General features: G+C 46.2%; 1 protein-coding gene across 3 annotated transcripts in view; it reads right to left on the reverse strand.

Annotated features, from left to right (window-relative positions):
* LOC136664640 (BAH and coiled-coil domain-containing protein 1) overlaps positions 1 to 19,731 on the reverse strand; it is a 116,316-nt gene that overhangs the window by 52,252 nt on the left and 44,333 nt on the right. For all 3 annotated transcript variants that reach the window (XM_066641961.1, XM_066641960.1, XM_066641962.1), the window contains exon 3: positions 2,868 to 3,050. In XM_066641961.1, the coding sequence (XP_066498058.1) occupies positions 2,868 to 3,050 (183 nt within the window). The remainder of the gene's footprint in view (positions 1 to 2,867; positions 3,051 to 19,731) is intronic.

The raw sequence follows: 19,731 nt of genomic DNA on the forward strand, positions 1-19,731 counted from the left end.
AATGGAAGCGAGGAGAAAACCACAGACAGAGAGAGTGGGGAAAACATGAAGGAAACTGAGAGAGGAGGGAGAGAACGAGTAAAAGAAAGAGAGAGGGAGAGGGGAGGAGATGGCAGGCCTCGGCGTTTGGCACAGTTAAAGCCGCTATTTGGACACCGGCCAGTTGGCTCCCAGCACTGTTGGGCTTTCCCTGTGTTTTCGAGATTTCTGACCCCCAACTTTTCCAACAGAAATCAAATATAGTTGGTGTTTATGGCCTTCACTGGTCAGGCCTCATGTTGTTGATTTCATGAGGCTATTTATAACATTATATTCTTGTGTCGTGTAAGAGTAATTCAGCTGTAACCCACTGACTTGGACGAGACAAAGATTAGCTTAGAAATGGAAAGTGAAAACGAACAGATAATTGTGAAAGTACCGTACGCTCTAGTTCTCAGCAGGGAAGGTAATGGCCCTTTTCCACTGCATGGTACCTACTCGTCCTCACCTGTACTTGTCTTTTGGTCCCTGGTACCTGGTTGGATTGGGACTGAACACAGCTCCGTCATCAGTTCAGACAGATCAGTGGAGTCTGTTCCTTCCTTGTTGCAGCCACCGATCCAACGAGCGTCTGAACCTCTTCAAAGGACGACGTCGTAATTTTACGAGCTGCCGTCGCGAGTCGGGATTTTGAGCATTTCCTCATGACGGACAAGTCTCTCTGGCCAATCAGCACTCAGCTAGATTTATACGTCACAGTCCAGTGCTGACTTTCCTCGCTTGGAACCACGAGGGAGCAGGTGCGAAAATAAAAAACGACCCAGTACCAGGAACCGAAATTGCATAACGGAAAAGCAAACCTGGAGCCAAGTAAAGCTCAGCAGGTTCCATGCAGTGGAACGGCACCTTAACAGTACTCCTACCTTCGCAATCAGTCTTCAGAAATCCTCTCCCACCAATCACAAAGTCGAACAAGGGTTGAGGATGCGCACACACACTCAGGAGGATTCCTAACGGGCAGCTACAGCTAGTACACGGGTGATGCTTGTAAAAGCTGATATCAGATTCACAACAATCAGTTTGATCCAAGGCAAGAGGGGGATCTAGGGTTTGGACCAGTGGGATGCAAGACATTCAAGGGATCTTCTCGTACTTCAAAAAGAGACGTCGTAGATGCAGGATAACGCTGCGGGTGGGAGAACGTCTGCACCCGTGGAGCAGTAGGGCAGAGGAAAAGATGGGTAATTGTGCCCCTCAATTTGATGACTTTCTTTCGATGCATTCCAGAGAAAAGACAATATGCAATTATCTTAAACACACAGGGAGAGAGAGAGAGAGAGAGAGAGAGAGAGAGAGCACAGTTGATGAAGAGCTGGGATTCAATCACGCTCCCTCAACGTTCTACACAATTAAACTGCAATAGAGATAATAGCCCATCATAATAATCCTGCTCGTAATCATCCTTATTACTTTTAGTAATGTCACTATTACCGTCCTCTTTCCTATTAATGTCCTGCTTCTTCGAAAGGAGATGACTGACACGGGGCACTGCGACTATTCTTTTCCGCTCCGAGTTGTTCCGGCGGGGCCGAGGGTATCCACAGGCCCGATTGAGTTTGACTTTTGTCTACGTTCTACCGCGCCGCCTTGTTTTTTAGCAAATTACCAAGAGTTCTTCCAAAGGCCTTGGCCAGACTTGAAGAGAAGTCGTCAACACCAGCAGTGGTTTAGCTGGCTCAGTGACCACTCGCAACCCAAAAGCACGGTTGCCGACCGCAACCCACTCCAGGCACACTCCCTCCTCCCTAGGGTGCACTCGTGTGGATGCAGTGGGCAGCCTGCAGTCCCAGACACAAGCTATTACACGCAAATTGAATACCTGATCTGTAAATCATGTGTAGGCATGGATTTGTTTCCTAACGACCGTGAAAAAAAAAAAAGACAAATATATTCGGCTAAGCCTGGAAGCTGCGCCAGGGTGCCAGAGTAACTTTGGGGCGTCAGGACAGCCCTGGGCTCTGTAATTACCAGGGCAGAGTTTCCGGATTACACAAATGACACTGGGATGAGCTCCTAATGGTTTACGAGTGCTTGGCATGTTCAAAGGTGGCCAGGGACTGACATCACCCCCTCCTGAAAATCTCTGAACAAGCTCAGAGTGGCACCCGGGCATGCCTGGGCATGCCTCTCTCTCTCTCTCTACTCCTTTTTCTATCTCTGTCTCTCACTCTAGCAGCTTCGCCGGTCTGTCATCTCTCTCAGTGTTGGGCTGCAGTGCGATGGTGGAGAGGACTGGAGGGAAAGGGATCTGAAGGGAGGGAAGGGTGGTCATTGGTTTGGCATGCCGAGGGACGGGTGGAGCTTGGGATCTGAAACGAGAGGCAGGGCGGGGTGGGAAAAGCCACACTGGCTTTCACATGACAGCTGCGACCACTGTGGACCGCGCAGTGTTTTTATTGCCTCGAGTGTATTTAAGTGTTTGTGTGTACAAATTGTGTGTGAGTGTGTGTGCGCCGGGCAGCACAGAGCTCACATTCTTGCTGACGTGTACGAAAGACCACAAGATTCTTTGGATGAACTTTTGCCCTCTTGTTGCAATCTGGAAAACCACTAGGGTGGGGCCGCCAAGAGCGCAGGGACCAGAACGATCTAGTGTGGCTGTAAACTCAGTGAGAAACCCAGCGGGCCTACAATCCCTCCAGACACACTACGAACAGTGGTTCTCAAGCTTGGGCCAGGAGTAGCCTTGCCTTACGTTGTTTATCCTGCTTTATAACTAATCATCTGAGTAACAAGACCTTCCAACAGGGCACAGAGGGCTACTCCAGGACCGGAGAAACCGGACAGACGGTCATAATCCGGCCGTGTGCGGCAAGTGGGTTGCCTACCTTCATGTGAATGTGGGAACCAGATCTGAGAGGCGCTGGAGTGTGGCCCCCCACGGTAGGGAGGAGAAGACGGGGAGGATGGCGGTCTGGATGGGTGAGGTGGGTGCGAAGGAGGAGAGCCCAGACTGCTGGCCAGAAATGTCCCCATGAAGGAGGCTGAAGAGTTGCCCATCAGTCCGCTGCCTGTGACCAAACAAAAAGAATAAGAGAGAGAAGGATTAGAGCTGTGGGGATCTGTGACAATAGCAGTTAATAGTGCACTGGGCACACCACATCTTTAGATTTGACATTTGCAAGAACTATTGATGTCCAACACTTTTTGTAGATTTGGGGATTTGCAGTAAGATCTGAGGCTATAAATCATTAACCATGACCCATTAACAAAACAATAAACCTACTACACTACGCAGATTCTGGTGCTTTAACCACATATATTTCCACTTCCATATAAACATATATATGCCGCAGTTTGTTTCAGCAACTCTTTCAGTACAGAGCACAGGTATGAAGCTTTCTACATTGGGATGTGGGCGTCATACACAGACATTTGCATAGGTGTTAGTCAACACAGTTTAATGTAATAAGAGCTTGTGCATTCCCAGTAAACAAGGAACGTCCCTGGACGTTCAAAATAGGTCTAAAAGTAGTCTGTCCGTCAAGGACATATTTTAAACGTCAATGGACGTCCAAAATCCATCTTAATAAGTTAGTTAAGTGGTGACCAATCGATAATGTCAGTGGACGTCCAAAACGCATTTTATACAAGTAATTTATTTCGGGACCAATTAATAACGTCAATGGACGTCCAAAATACGTCTAATAGTCGTCTTTTCAATGTCTGTGTTTGGACGTCTTTTCAACTTTCATTTTCAACCTTAAGAGAACGTTGATTAGACGGCAGTCATTACGTTATTTCAACGTTGAATCAATGGCTAAATGTTTACTGGGTTAGCTGTGTCACTATGCAATCACACCACCAAAACACTAGGGCTGAATCTCAAATATGTTCCTCCGTTCTATTTAGGTCATAAATACGAAATTCTGTATTGAAGTGCATTGCATTCATTGCATTCAACTCTAACATTTAGAGTTGGTTTCCCAGACAGGGATTAAGCTTAGTACAGGACTTCAGTGTCAATGGGAAATCACACGTAAAGACACTGTGTAGCCCTGGACTAGACTTAATCCCTCTCTGTGAAATCACTCCTTAGAAATAAAGGAATACTGCTCTGGCACGTATTTCCAGCCTGGGTCCCCAAACTTAGTAGTGAGGCTTTGCATTTCTTTCTTTGCAGAGGCATCTGTAATTCTCCGTCAAGTTCTTCCACCTCTTTAATCATCAATGATGTCCAAACTGATGTCTGAGGAAATCTCTCACTATGAATTTGCTGCCGTCTGGCAGTTGTAATGTGGCCAAGAAGAGTTTCTGGACTTCATTCCATTAATTTCTCCTCTACTTGACACATATTTGGCCGACTGTGGACCAATCATATTTACTGCGGTCTGCATCCCCACTTTGCGCAGTTATATTTCTGGGGCTACAGCGGTGGGTGCATGGCTACGTGGTACAGTGCTTACAGCGTACATTCAAGCAGAGCCTTTACTCATGATTAGGAATTGCGCCACAGGGTGCGCTATTTCTCACAAACGTTTATTGACTGCTTCACGAGGGAGTGCTGTAGGTAGGGCTCCCCACGAATGAATCACCGTGCCCCGTATAAATTCCACTCAATAGGAGTGAAATCGCAACCGGCTGATCCCACCGTCACTTCCTAATCACGCTGGGAGATAATCAAACTCGAGAGCCCTTCAGAACTCCTTCAAGTTCCACAGATCACATCAATGGATGAGCTTGCATGGCTATGTCACCAAAACTTAAACTGAATTGTGTTTTACTGTAATAAGTCCAGTGTTTAAATGCGTATACTGGTTATAAAAAAAAAATCAGACATGTACTATCAGCTCCCAGAAACCATTAGGCTTTCTCTAAAGGCCTAGAAGGTCCTGAGGGCTCCCCACTGCTAGAATTACCACATGAAAGTATGCGAGTTCAAATGCTTTGAGCTATGCAAAATCAATTTCACACGTCATTGCATTGTAAAATGTGTCACCTGAAAATTTATAAAGCAATGCAAGGGCACACTGCATTCTGAGTGTTGCAGGGAGAACATATAGAGGCTCTCTATCATTTCTCTGAGGGCAAACCTTCTGTGTATTCCTTTATTTGTTCACCTATGTAAAAGATTACATGTTTATTGTTGTGGCTATTGAAACAATAGAAGGTCTGGTTTATAGACAGTAACATTTTTGTGCTGCTTCTTGAGAACTGAGGTTTTTTTTAACCACCAAAGTAAAATGAGAACAACTCACTGAATATGTACACTGTAAATGTACAGTAACTAACTGTAAACTTAGGTTCAAGTGAAGCATTGAGCAGTGCATTTTTACAGGAATTTACTCAAACACTACAGCATTATAATCCCAGCAGTGCACGTGGGTCCAACAACACAGAATGAACTACTGGGGACTTCAGTCTACAAATACTGTAGGCACAGCTCCGCCCACAACATCAACCTCCTGTTTCAGTGAATCCAGCTTTTATACGCACCCTACTATACTGAGATACACCGATCTACATGCTGCTTACCATTTTACCTGAACAGGAACATAGTATCATTCATACAGTACACTGTTAAGGATGGAAATTAGCTTCTAGAATTTATAGCAAAATACAATAACGTGCTGTAATTAAAAAATTAAAAAAAAACACTAGGGTGACACTATCGTAAAATTATACACAAATTTCTTGTGAACATTATAACATGCGCTCAGTAACACTTCCAAAAAACATTGTGTGTGAACACAGTTAGCCGCTGAATCAACAAATACAAGGAAAAAACATATAAACAGGATCCAGAAACACCACCAGCGTCTCTGGGCCCGAGCTCATTTAAGATGGACTGAGGCAAAATGGAGAAGTGTCCTGTGGTCTGACGAATCAAAATTTAAAATTTCTTTTGGAAATCATGGATGCCACATCCTCAGAGTTTCATGAAATAGGAAGCATCCTGCTTATTAAAAGCAAACTTTAAAATCCAGCATCACTGATGGTATGAGGATGTAATAGTGTGTTAATACGCATCTGTAAAGGCACCGTTAATGCTTAAGGATATCTACAGGTTGTGGTATGACCTGCTGCCATCCAGACAACATCTTTTTCTAGGAAAGCCTTGTTTATTTCAGTACGTCAAGGCCAATCCACATCCTGCATGAATTACAACAGCATGGGTCCTTAGTAAAAGAGCTCAGGTGCTTAGATTTCTGGACATGTCGTTGAAAACAGCTGGTGTATTATGAAAAATGAAATTAAAAGAAAAGGAAAAGACCACTGTAACGGTGACCCAAATATATATGGCTTAACACTCTCACCAACATGAACTAGGCATGTAGACCCCACCTCCCAAATCACGCTGATTAGCCCACCTTCTATTTTCTAATAGTTTTATACAACTTCACAGTTTCTAACGTTCTCTAAGCTACCACCCCCTATACACACACCTAAATCTGCCCAAGGACATTATGGCCCAAGCCTGGCTGCCTCAAGACCAGCTCTGGACAGACATCTCATCTCACAGCTGAATGCACACTCTCTCTGTCTCTCCCTCACTCCCTTGAGTTCCTTTCCCAATCTCCCTTCCCTCTCCCTCTCTTGCTCAGTTCCCTCCATCACATTCTTGTTTCAATCTCTCTTTCTCTCACCCTCAATCTCTCCCTGAACCCTGCTCTATTTCTCTTATTCTTATCTCTTAGCCCACCACACTACTCTCTGTTCTGCTGGAGGTTTCGTCTCCCTAGTGCTCGACCTCGCACTTTCTCGTCTCTGCCCATCAGAAGCCAGACGTGATGAAGGACGCCGAATTTCAAGAAGAGATTAAAGGCAATGGTTTTGCTCAAACGTGGCACTTTAATAATTTGAAAATTCAGATATTGTCTCACTATTTCGTAGCTCACCGACCTGTCTGTGCACTGGAGACAGGTCTGAGGTGTTCACAAAGCCCTGGTGTCAGTAAACGAGTATAAAAATAAAGGGTCTCTGTTCGATAGGCTCACAGCAGAGTAACAGCATCTGGAGGTGTTTAAATGGTGGACGGAAACCTCCAAACATTCAAAATCAAGAACCATTCCTGCTCCATAGTTGGATAATATTGACTTATATTTGTCAGGATCGCGGAGGGCGGACTGACGGAGGCGGACGCACACGCTAAAACACAATGAACTTTATTTACAAAAAGAATAACAAACCAGATACATGGAGCTAACAGAGACTAAACTAGAATACGGGGAGCTACACAGGGCAAACGGGACAGACACACTAGAGGGAAAGCCAGACTATGGAGAGAAACAACGACAGAGGAAACGAAACGACAACATGAAACGACAGAGACAGACAGACCGGACTGAGCGACATGGCAAAGGAAGCAAAACAACATGACTTGGGGAAATGAAACGAATGACCGACAAGCGGAAGTGAGACAAGGGGACTTAAATACCTGACACAGACAAGAGACACCTGGAATAGATAACGAGGGGGACGGATCACCAACGAGACTGACGAGGACGAGGGCGGAGACACGAACAATAACAAACAGAGCCTTGTGCTAAGAGAGCACATGGCAGGGAAAACAGACACGACAGGACAAGGGCGTGACATTATTTGCTGGTTCAGATCACTTAAGGTGGAACTGTCTCTAAATGCGAGAGAATGCTAACCACATGAAAGACCTATACATCTAAATAATTCGAGTTACAAACGACTTCCTGTGGTAATTCAAAGAGAATAATGTTAAACACAGTCATTCCATCTCAAACATTCGGTTCCACCTTAAAAGAGACGCTGAGCTTCTGAATGTAAACAAACCAGAAAGATAAACTTAAACAAACAGCAGTCCCCACCTGAAATCGTCAACATTGCCTTTAATGGTGACTCCCTTAAAACTCCCTACGAAAAGCAGAGTGTAGAGTGTGTGTGACTTTCACACGGATCTGAGCCTGAGCTCATGTTTTGAGGAGAAATATCTGAGCAGATTTGGATGTTGTAGGAGAAACCACGGAGAACTAAATGGGGATCTTTCTGGCTTCTCTTTCTTCAGCCACCATCAGCAATCGCCACGTGGTCTTCAAAAACTTTACACTATTTGGTCCTTACGGCTGCAGTCAGACAAACAAAATCACGGAGTCTCCGTCCTAGGCAGGTAAACACTTCATCTTAATTACAGGGAATGACACAAAGATGTATAGACTACATTACCCTGTACCCCGAGAGCTCTCACTCCGCTCTCAAAGGGTTCCTGTTTGCCTTGGCCCCGATAATAAATGTAGCTGTGGCGCAATCTGCTTGGCGGCCCGCTCCGCTGTGTGTTTAACTAGACAAAGATGAGTAATTGACCATTCAGAACAACGCCTCTGTAACTGCCCGCTGATTGTCCATTATCTGTTATGGGGAGTATGAGCGGGAGAAAACATACTGATTAAGCACGGCTTAAACTGTGTTCCCATTATCCTGCCAGCTCTTTTTGACAAAGAGGCCCGAGCGCCTGTGCATCCATTCCCCAAAGTCAGAGCCACCGAGTGGCGCATGAATATGTATGAGCGTTCATGTTCATGCGAGGACGTGTGTAAGCAATCAACACGTATGGATGGCCGCTCCTGAGAGCGAGGACAGCATTAGCCCAAGCCCACAGCATGAAGTCACATCTTCAGGAGGGTGGGACGGGCTGTTTTTTTTTAATCAAAATACTGCGATAATGACTTCTTTGTCGTAAGCAATTCCAATGTGAACAGCATCTGCCCAAAGGCGAGCGCGACCGAACGGAATGCATTAACAAAAGGGCAGCAATTCTCTCTCGCGAAAGGTCGACCCCTCGTTCTGAACACAGCGATGCGAAAACATTTGCAGAATCCCTTATTTATTTCCCGACCAGCACTCTGGGTGAAGTTAAGCTGAAGGAGGAGCACTCGTTAAAAACGTTAAGGCTCTCCTCAGCTAATGTACAGAGCTCAGAGTGGATGTCTCCTCGGCTGTGTGCAGTTCTAAGTAGGTTCCCTTTGTTGCCAGGTGTTGTGGGCATCAGCGGTTTTCATAACTCACATATCTCGCATTAAAAGGCTCATATGAATTCCATAACGTGCTCTCCAATATCCGTATAATGTATTTGGCTCAAGGGGGAGATCAGATACTGAGCTTCTGAGACGTAGCAAAACGGGTTGTGGACATGAGAAAATGCCCAAACAAATGACATCACAACTCAGGGAACCTACCGAGAGTTAATTCCTGGGGTAGAACACACCGGCGGTGAGTGTCTGTCCTAACATTTCTGTGTGATTATGTCCCGGTTTGGATGGCCGCACCGTTCTTTAATTGCTTCAAATAAATTGTGTATATACTGTAATCAGATTTAGAGTCGTCCGTTTGGTACGTTCTCCCTGTGTCTGCATGGGTTTCCTCCATGTGCTCTGGTTTCCTTTCTCAATCCTAAAGTGTGAGTTGGTAGTAGGCCGGTCATTCTCAATCACTTTCGCTGACCTCTGTTTTTATTGAGATGTTTGTTTATTTACAATATTTAAACTTGCAATGTCTGTAAAATAAGTCAATAATTAATTGTCTGTAAGCATCATCCAGTTCAGGGCGGCGGTGGGTCACTGGGCGCAAGCCGGGAACACACCCTGGAGGGGGCGCCAGTCTTTCACAGGGCGACACACACTCACACATTCACACCTACGGACACTTTTGAGTCTCCAATCCACCTACTAACGTGTGTTTTTGGAGCGTGGGAGGAAACCGGAGCATTTAAAATGGCAATAACGTCAATGATCGCAATTAATTCTGGGACAATGTATTGACGATAACAATGAGTATTGTGATAGGCCTAGCTGGTATGCAGTGTGTTCAGCCCTGGGATAAACTGAAAGTCTGTCCAGGGTGCGTTCCCTCCTCGCGCCCAGTGATCCTCTGTAGGCTGTAACTGCGTGTCTGCGTGGGTTTCCTCCGGGTGACTGTCTGTGAGGAGTGTGGTGTGTTCTCTCTGTGTCTGCGTGGGTTTCCTCCGGGTGACTGTCTGTGAGGAGTGTGGTGTGTTCTCTCTGTGTCTGTGTGGGTTTCCTTCAGGTGACTGTCTGTGAGGAGTGTGGTGTGTTCTCTCTGTGTCTATGTAGAAAATCTGTGAGGTTTAACTGGTAAAAATGAACATCGAACCGCTTTCCATCACCTGTCCCACTGAGATTTCACTCCTCTGAAGAATTAAAGGTGCCCCTGCTATAAAAGCAGGTACTGACCGTGTTAATGAGGGCGCAGCGATGCTAACAAAGACCATTAAAAGGCCTCAGCCCTGTCGAGAGCAATCACATTAACTCTGAGACTAAAGCCAGCCACAGATCGCCTAATGTACACACTCCAAAGTGCACTTCTGTCCCCTGGCAATGACACGGGGAGGGGCACGGACGGGCTGTTGTGTAGCACACTGGCACAAGCAGAAGCAGAGGGGCATGGTTTAATTGTGACGGTCGGGGGAAAGGACAACCAAATGCATCCTCCACCCCCTCGCCTCCCATCACACTGTCTCTCTGGACAACTGTGGGCAGCACCTTAGGGCACGAGTGGGGGTCTTATTAGGGGTCCAGACAGCACACAGAGAGGAGAGGGCCTGGTCATAGCAGCCCCCACCTCTTACTCATCCGCATTAATCAACTAATCCTGCTGCATTATTAACACAAGAGAGAGAGAGAGAGAGGGGGGGGGGGAGTGAGAGAGAGAGATGAAGAGAGAGAGAGAGGGAGGGAGAGGGAGAGGGAGAGAGAGAGAGGGAGAGAGAGAGAGAGAGAGCCTTGGGGATACATATAAATGGCTTGCTCTTTTCTAAACATTACTGTACCTTATTTTACAACTGAGTAGGTTTTTTTAACCATATGCCACAGATGCAACCTGACTGCTCCACATGCTTGAAGGAGAACACAAATGCTTTTGCATTACAGGCCAGTTCTGCTCTCTTGATCACGGATGGCTGTTGCACGGCTTGGAATCAAATCTCTGAACTCACAGTGGCAGGCGGGAATATTTACATTAGAGGTCTTTGCCCTTTCACAATAATATAAACAGTGTGAAAAAATCAAGTGGTGTTTCTACTCCATTTACAACATTCTGAGAAATAAAAGCTGTGGGTCTGAACTGAACGATCCCGGTGTGTGTGGGCATCCACTGTTACGGCCGTCACGTGTGACTGACCCTCAGCCCTTTGCTACAAGCGTGGAACAAGTTCGGGTCCCGTTGGCGAACCTAATTTGGAAAGGTGCATTTCCACCAACATAAATATGGAACCAAATGGCGGCACGGAGGCGCAGCAGGTAGGTGTCGCAGTCACACAGCTCCAGGGTCCTGGAGGTTGTGGGTTCGATTCCCGCTTCGGGTGACTGTCTGTGAGGAGTGTGGTGTGTTCTCCCTGTGTCTGCGTGGGTTTCCTCCGGGTGCTCCGGTTTCCTCCCACAGTCCAAAAACACACGTTGGTAGGTGGATTGGCGACTCAAAAAGTGTCCATAGGTGTGAGTGTGTAAGTGAATGTGTGTGTGTCTGTGTTGCCCTGTGAAGGACTGTGGCGCCCCCTCCAGGGTGTATTCCCGCCTTGCGCTCAATGATTCCAGGTAGGCTCTGGACCCACCGTGACCCTGAACTGGATAAGGGTTACAGATAATGAATGAACGAATGAAAGAATGAAGAAGAGTAGGTTCTTCAGTACGAACCGTGACTGTATCTGAGCACCTAGCCTCGAATAAACCAGGGACGTCTGCAGTATGTTGTAATGTCCTTTGGTAAAAAAAACAGAGAGCCAAATGGTTGTAAGTACGTTTTTGTTTTGAAACAGGCCAGAGTCCGGTGGGTGAAAATTATTTGCTAAAAGGAATGTCTCTAATTGTGGCTAAGCGCAGTTCTCTCTGACGGTTTACATTCCTGAGGCCAAGTGCCTTTTAAGGTGGAATGGTGTGTTTGAGGGGGAAATCCAGCTGTTTTTATTCACTGTTGTTTAGTTTTGTAGCACTGTCGCTAATGCAGTTAGCCGCCTTCTGAGTTTGGAGATAGTTCCGCCTTAAATGAGCCGAAACAGCAAAAGTAAGTCAGTGTTACCCCACTATGGAGCAACATCCTCATCTCGGTTCGTGCTTTTCAACATTTGGAGTTCTCTCTGTTGTCTAAAAATATTACAGATGAGAGAGAGAGAGAGAGAGAGAGAGACAGTCTGTCACACATTTACAGACACTGGGGCTTCGTAAACGCATCTGACTGGTTTCCAGCATGAAAACAGACTGGAGGGCAGCAAATAGAAGTGTTTTTTTTTATTACAATAGTGAACGTTGCTTTAAAGACCGTCAGGACAGTGACACCACTCTACTATAATTAACTATTGAGTACCCCCATCCCCCCCAGCACTCCCACAGGGTGTAAACCCCTGATTTCGGCCAGATGAGCCACTGTTAGACTATGTTTTTGTTGCAAAGTTAAGCTAGTAGGTCCCGACTAGTGCTACGTCCTCCCCTCACATCTCTCTTTCTTCCTGCCTCCGCTAGCTCTTCAACACTACTGATTCAGACACACACACACATAAACACACATGCTCGTGTACACCCACACCGAAAGTGGAGCAAAGTAGCTGGCTAGAGCATCCTGCCAAGGAAAGCAAGGCAGCCGAGTAGAGCAGAGGTCCAGGGTGCAAGAACACGGATGGGGCCCATGCCACTGTTTGTTTAGCAGCTTATTAAAAGGATGACACGGGCTTCGACGAGCTTGGCGCGGCTAAGCCAGCGCTAGTAACGGCCTGTTTTCTTCCCCCCTCCTCTCCCTCCTCTCCTTCCTTCCTTCAGACCACGTTTATTTACGACTCTGGTAGAGGGCTCTAAGCCGTGCCAGCGGAGCGCTTCTGTGGACGCTTAAGAAAATCGGGTCATGTGCATCCTAATCAGCGCCGAACCCTGACAGCGTTGAAGATTAATCCTATTATAGAATTAAAGGTGGGGGGATCGGGGGGGTGTAATCACCCTCGCTTACCTCTGAGCGCACACACACACACACACACATATGCAAATGTGTACACTCATTTCCAATCAATCAACATGTGCTGTGTTCATATTCAGCTGTGTAAGATAGCAACAAATTCGCATCCCTCTGTCTGAGAAACACAGTCATGCGGTGTAGGCGTCTGCAGCTGCCCACACATTCGATGACCAGTGTAATGAGTATAGCATGTACTTTCGGGAAGTGGGCTGTAGCCCTCAGAGACACGTGTAGATGTTTGTTTCAGACTGAAACTGATGCCTTTTCAGCGGACAGCTTAACACACTTGGAGGAGAACACAAATATACAGTTCGTTTACTGACATCAGTTCACGTATACAGGCGCCAATCACCAAACAGAAAAGACAACAGGAGCTGTAGCGGTCAGTCAGTTACCGGTGTTCTGTAAAGTACTGCTACATTGTTGAAATGTACTTTTACAATAGTCACGTAAATTAAAAATGGGTATATTTTGATAGGCTAACAGTATCATAACATAAAATGTACAAGCAGGAGCCTAAATCCATGTTTGAGGGTAAATACAAGGTATTTACGGTAATAAGAATAGTTTTACATTGTTTTATATACACTCAGTAAGCTAAGATTGTGTAATGCACTGGAGGAAAACAGATTTATCATTAAAAACACATGAAAACAACAAACTGTGGGTCTAAGTATGTGCAGAGCGCTAAGTAGGAAATCTCAATGTCTAGATATTACAGGCAGAAAAGCAGTAGGGGTGACTGAGAAAGTAACCACAGTCCAGCTACGTTAGCAATGGCCCTGTTAGCTTAAATAGGGCTACATTTTCCTGTAATAGCACTAGCAGGCTAAATACAGGTTAGCACACAGTGAAACAGACCTATCTGAAATTTGAATACAGGTGTTTAACTTTTCAAAAGCACTTATGAAAAGTCTTTTAGCGACCACAGTTGGAACCAGCGGGCGTTGCTGTTCGGTGAATAGTACGCTTGAGCAATGGAGACTTCTCTTTCACATGCGCTAATAAGCTAACAATGCTTATTGACCATTATTATTGACCAGAAGCTAGACATACTAGAAGCTAGAAGCTAGACATACTAGAAGCTAGACATACTAGAAGCTAGACATACTAGAAGCTAGAAGCTAGAAGCTAGACATACTAGAAGCTAGAAGCTAGACATACTAGAAGCTAGTCATACTAGAAGCTAGAAACTAGTCGTACTAGAAGCTAGAAGCCAGACATACTAGAAGCTAGAAACTAGTCGTACTAGATGCTAGAAGCTAGACATACTAGAAGCTAGACGTACAGAGCTAACAATGGAGTCCCACGTATGTTATAAAGTTGCTGCCACTTCCTATTCTTCTTCCGATGTTTTGAAAGATACTAAAAGTGTTTTTATATTTTCATGGACCTTTCTCTGTACTAAAATGACCCCAGATGCGGTATGAGAAAAATGACGCTAACGTAAAGTGCTGAATTGAGCACGGTAAGCTAACCTTACTAAGGAAGCTACCCTGGACGTGTTTTGTTAGTGCTACGTGGACATGCCACTGGAATGGTTCAGCCCTGCTGTGGAAAAGAGGATTAAAATGAGTAAGGCAAGGGCACTCCAGGACATGTTTTGAGAAACACTGGCATATGGTATTGGTAGAAGTTGGTCTTTACACTGGTCTGAGACCATGTGGTTATGTGGTCTCTCCAATCGTGGTTAAGCTTTGATTTAAGTAAGGAGCGCTAGTCTAACATCAGCTCAAACAAGCTAGTCAAGAGGAGACGGACAATAGCACATGGCATTTGGACCTGGAATGACTTCGGAGAGCGTTACTATAGCCATCCTTTCATGTCACTCAATGGGGCACTAACGTCATAGCCGTTATAAAAGACAAGTCTGTGAACAGTTGCTATGTGTTCTCTTTTAAAAAAAAAAAAACAACCCACACACACACACACACACACACACACACACACACACACACACACACACACACACAATTGCACGTGGTTTCATAGAGAAGCTAGTGGAGCAGCTGGAATCATGACCACGCCTTGCTCTCAGTTTAAATCCATGGAAATAAAAAGGTGATTCATACAGGACCGGACCCACAAATACAGCAGGGAAAGCAATCGCCAGTCATTCACGGCAGCAGCTACTCTCTTAAAAATAAAAGTTTCTAAACGCTTCCTGGCTCGGGCGTGCGGTTCCAGGAAAGACCTATAATTGCTAGAGTACCATAACATTATGTGATGGTCCTTTACACTTTTAAAAAGGCATTTACAAAAACTAGCTCCCGTGCGAACAATCATCCACTGAGACGTGAATACAAGAAAACAAAGGTTGTCCCTCCATCGTTCACCGTTCACTTTTAAGTGTGTGACGGAGCTAACGTCCAGCTGCAACAGCGCGACCGGGGCATAGCTGGAAGGAGCCATAGCTGAGAACGGCATGAAGCATGGGCAGATGTGACAGCTGGAAGGTGTGACTAGCTCACGCTCACACACTTAAATTTCTCAGTGACACACACACACACACACACAGATGAAAAACATCCACCATAAGAATCTCAAATGGTGAGCAGAGAAGAATATGTGTACATTTTGGCTCTTGTCAGCGCTCCCTTCTCGAACATGTGGCGCGGGGCTCGGGAAGCTCTCAGCGCGCCGGAGCGTTCCAAGAGAAACAATTGTCTTGGTTCCACAAGCTTGGTTCTGGTAGCCAGCCGCGGCACTACAGGAGGAAAGAAATCGACTCTATAGGCGGTGAAACTGTGGAAGAGCTAAACAACAGCGAGACTGACTTAGACTCACCCAGTAAAAACATCCCGCCAGCGGCGCGCGAATCACCAAACTCTCCCCTTACTCTCACACTTTTTTTTTTTCCCTCACCACACAAAACAGATGTTAAATGAAGGGTCGGAACACGGAGCGGTAAATCACAGCGCCTCACGCTCCCGTGTCCCAGAGAGCGAGAACCAGATGAACGAAGCTGGCCCGAAGACAAGTGGCTCGCGCTCTAACGGCAGCTAACTAGCGCTTCCTCGGGTCTCTGAAGATGGAGCCGAGCGGGCTGCTGGTGCTTCTCGCCCAAACGCCTCGGAGAGCATTTCCTCGCTGTAAAAAAGCAGAAGGAATTTCAGATGGCTACTAAAGTGGGGGGATTTCCTTATAACAGTCAAAGTCATCTTGAACGCATTAAGCCGACTAGTAGCCAAACATTCTTGTTGGTTTGGAGACGGCTTGGAACGGCCAGTGTTGTTTTCGGGACGCCCTGGGAGGAGGGCAGCTGAGGAGGAGGAGGAGAAGGTGGACCCCCCCTTGAGGGATGTGTATGTGTATGTGTGTGTGTGTGTGTGTGTGTGTGAGAGAGAGAGAGCGTTTAGAGGGGGTGGGTAAGCTGTCTGATCAGAAACAGAGTAAGCAAAACTGGAGCTGGTCCAATGCATGAGTGGGAAGAGAGCAAAGAGGAGGGTGAAGCACACGCCTCCAACACTCCACACTCTGCATGTTTGTGGAGTGAGTTTTGGTGGATGTGGTCAGTCCGGGGGTGGCAAAGAGACTGAGGGAGGGAAGGGGGTGTTAGCAATAGCAGGCTGGCGCAACAAGGGAAAAGACCAGAGAGAGAGAGAGACCGATTCAAAGGCAGCGGAGGAGATAAGAACTGAGGAAGTGGTGTGTGTGTGTGTGCGCGTGTGAAAAGAAAAAAAAAGACACACTGCTGTGGTCACTTGCTCCAGGGTTGACAGCCAGTGTTTGTGCAGTGGCTTGGTGGTTAGCCGCTCAAGCTCAAATCAAAGAGGGTGGGGTAAAGAGACTTCTTGGACTTTGTAGTCTAATGTAAATAAAAGAAAAGGCGCAGAAGGTCAGTGGAGCCTCGCAAACCATTTTCAAACAAATCTGTTTACATTAGCTGTTTACACGAGTCGACGGAACCGAGATAAGACGGGCCAGGCCTCGACAAACCAAAGGAATCAAAACGCCAGCTCGGACCAACGACCTCTCTCTTAAAACGGGCCAATTAGAGCTTCATTGTAGGAGGTTTAAACGTTTCTAAAAAAGCTGGAGTACACTTTTCTAAAGCGCAATTTCTGTTGGCCACATCTCTATCACATCTTCATAAATAGAAGACCCTATAAAATCCAAACGTATCTGTAAAGAGAAGCTAACGGGCAGGTGCTGGAGCAACAGCACACTGGCTTTTATTAGAACACAAGAGTGTGTTTTATTAGGGATACTATTAAGAGTTATCGTCCGTAATAACTCAATGTTACACAGATTACGCAGGTAGATATCAGGTTATAAAAGGCTGGAGTATCCCTGTCAACGTGCCACCAGATCCGCACTGGCCTGACATACGCAGGAGTTACAGAATTCTTAGGTAATCCACAGGGCTTTCACAGGGCTAACGGCACCGGTCAGAGACGGCTTGCCCTTGAAAACCCGATCGCGACGGCCCTCTGATATCCGCGGAGCCGGCCAGGCCGGGCTCACGTGGCCTGTGTGTGAACGCCTGTGCAAGAGCAAGCATCTGCGTGTGAAACGGGAGGGAGAGGGAGAGACACATCTGCAGCCGTGACAAGCAGGACATGAGGGAGCACATGCGTTGCTCCTCTACCTACAGCGCCAGCCTCGCTCCCCGGGGGCAGCAGGCCTCAGTTTTACCGCAATTAATCATTTATAGGGTCCTGTCTGCACACACAGCTTTCTCATTGTCAGGGGCTCCGGCGGTCGTCGCTCCTGCGCCAGCAGTCGAGCGGCAAATGGACGGTCGGACTCCAGACCAGTGTTTTTATGGGTACGGTAAATATTGGTGTGGGTGGGGATCAGGAGTGGGATGAGCCTGAAAAGGTATTTACAGAGGTGGAGACTGGCAGGAAGTGTGGTGTCTAAAGGACAATGAGACCATTCACCAGAGGAGCTAGGGGGAGCCTACATTAGAAAATAAACTAAACCGGGTCTGAATAGTTATCATACAACGGCAAAGTGTGGTGTTATTCTCCAGTGGAGGCTTTAAAGGGGACATTACACAGATTATCCAGAGGTTAACACCGTTCTGGAGTCTGAAACATGTGTTATATGCTTTGGTCTAAACACCACAAGGATCAAACACCACAGCCCCAGTTTCCCCCAGTTCACAACGACCAACTCCTGGCACCTGTTCCTTTAAATGATAATGAAGCACAGCTCAGTACAGCTGGAGTGCCCAGGAGACAGGAGCCAGGAGCAGAAACTCTGGATTTTAGCCATTTCCACTTGGTTCTAAGAATTAAGAATGTCAACAATTTAAGGTGGAACAGCTGCTAAATAAATAAGCACAGCAAAAGTAAGCAATGTATGTGTTTGTGTTACACATAAGACATTATCTTCGCCACAAAAAAGCAGTAGTAGTATGTAGTAAACAGTAGGAACCAAATCATATCAAACCAAATGTATACAACGCAACAAAAACACGAACCTTGGTTTGGAAACTCTTCCAGATTATTGTGTGAAAACACCCTAAAGGGTTAAAGAATGTGATACTTAAAGGCGATGTTTGTGATGAACTCCAAACATTGAAAAAAAAGCATGAAGCGAGATGAGGACATTGCCCTATTCCAGCTTCATAGGTGGGAAACACTGACTTACTTTTGCTGTTTTGGATCATTTAAGGTGGAACTGGGGAACTCCAGGGGAAAGCTAACTGTATGAAAGTAAACGCAGACTGAAAGTGCTACAAAACTAAACAACTGGAGTTACAAATGAGTTTCTGTGGTAATTCAAAGTTAATAAAAACTTACAGACACTAAGCAATCAACTGTTGTTTTCTTCCTCAAACGAATTGGTCACTTTAAAATACGTGGAGCTTCTGAACATCAACAAACCAGAGAGGACAGGGTTTTCTGGCTGGATGTTCACTGCCCCTAGTGCAATAGTTTGTTTGTGTGTGTGTGTGTGTGTTTACCATGGGCTGCCGTTGGTTTTACATTGGACAGTGACCAACAATTGCACAATAAAGTAAAATAAAACGGAAGTCCTAAAGAACCCTCCAATGAGAGATAGTCTTACTTTAAACGAGACGTACAGATCAAAAAGCACGATTCTTAAGTGTAAAGATGCTCCACGTTAAATAAAGGTTCTCAGGTCTTGGACAGAGACCGAGAAAAACAGAGACAGATGAGAAAGAGACAGACAGAGACGGCGAGTGCTGAGTCATGGCCTGTTTTCACAGGAATAGAGGTGCTCCACACACACACGGTGGAAAGAACGGAAAGGTTTGGACACGGGAGGTGTAATACCAGTCCTGTTACACACACGCACGCCCCCACACACACATGCCACAGTGAGTCAGGACTCCACAGAATGTTCAGCAGCAGCGGTGGCCAACTCCTGAGAGCGCGTACGAAGCCGAAAGTCATCACAGCGCTCTCTCGTGCGCCCACCCTTACTCACTTACTACATACCTCACATCACAGGAAGACCGGAGCACTCCAGACTCCTGCCGTTTGGCTCAGAACCCTGCTCTCCACCGGCTCTGTTTTCTCTTTAAACACCTCGTGTTGTTCTTCCACCTCACTCTCACTTTATTAAATTCCGCTTTTCGCTCTTTCGCGCCCTGCTCTTTCTTTCTCCCCCACCCGCGATACAAACCCACATGAAAGACTCTCGCTGAGTGGAGATAGCAGAAGGGATCACTGATGGGGAGATAAGAGGAAGCGTCTGATTCGTCTGTCTGTTTTGTCTGACTGCACCTTACTCACATGGGAGAGTCTTCTAGATACAAGGCCTGCGGTTTGATGCTGTGAAATCGAGGTT

The sequence above is a fragment of the Hoplias malabaricus genome, chromosome 13 (assembly GCF_029633855.1).
Source record: "Hoplias malabaricus isolate fHopMal1 chromosome 13, fHopMal1.hap1, whole genome shotgun sequence".
NCBI classification, from domain to species: Eukaryota; Metazoa; Chordata; class Actinopteri; order Characiformes; family Erythrinidae; genus Hoplias; species Hoplias malabaricus.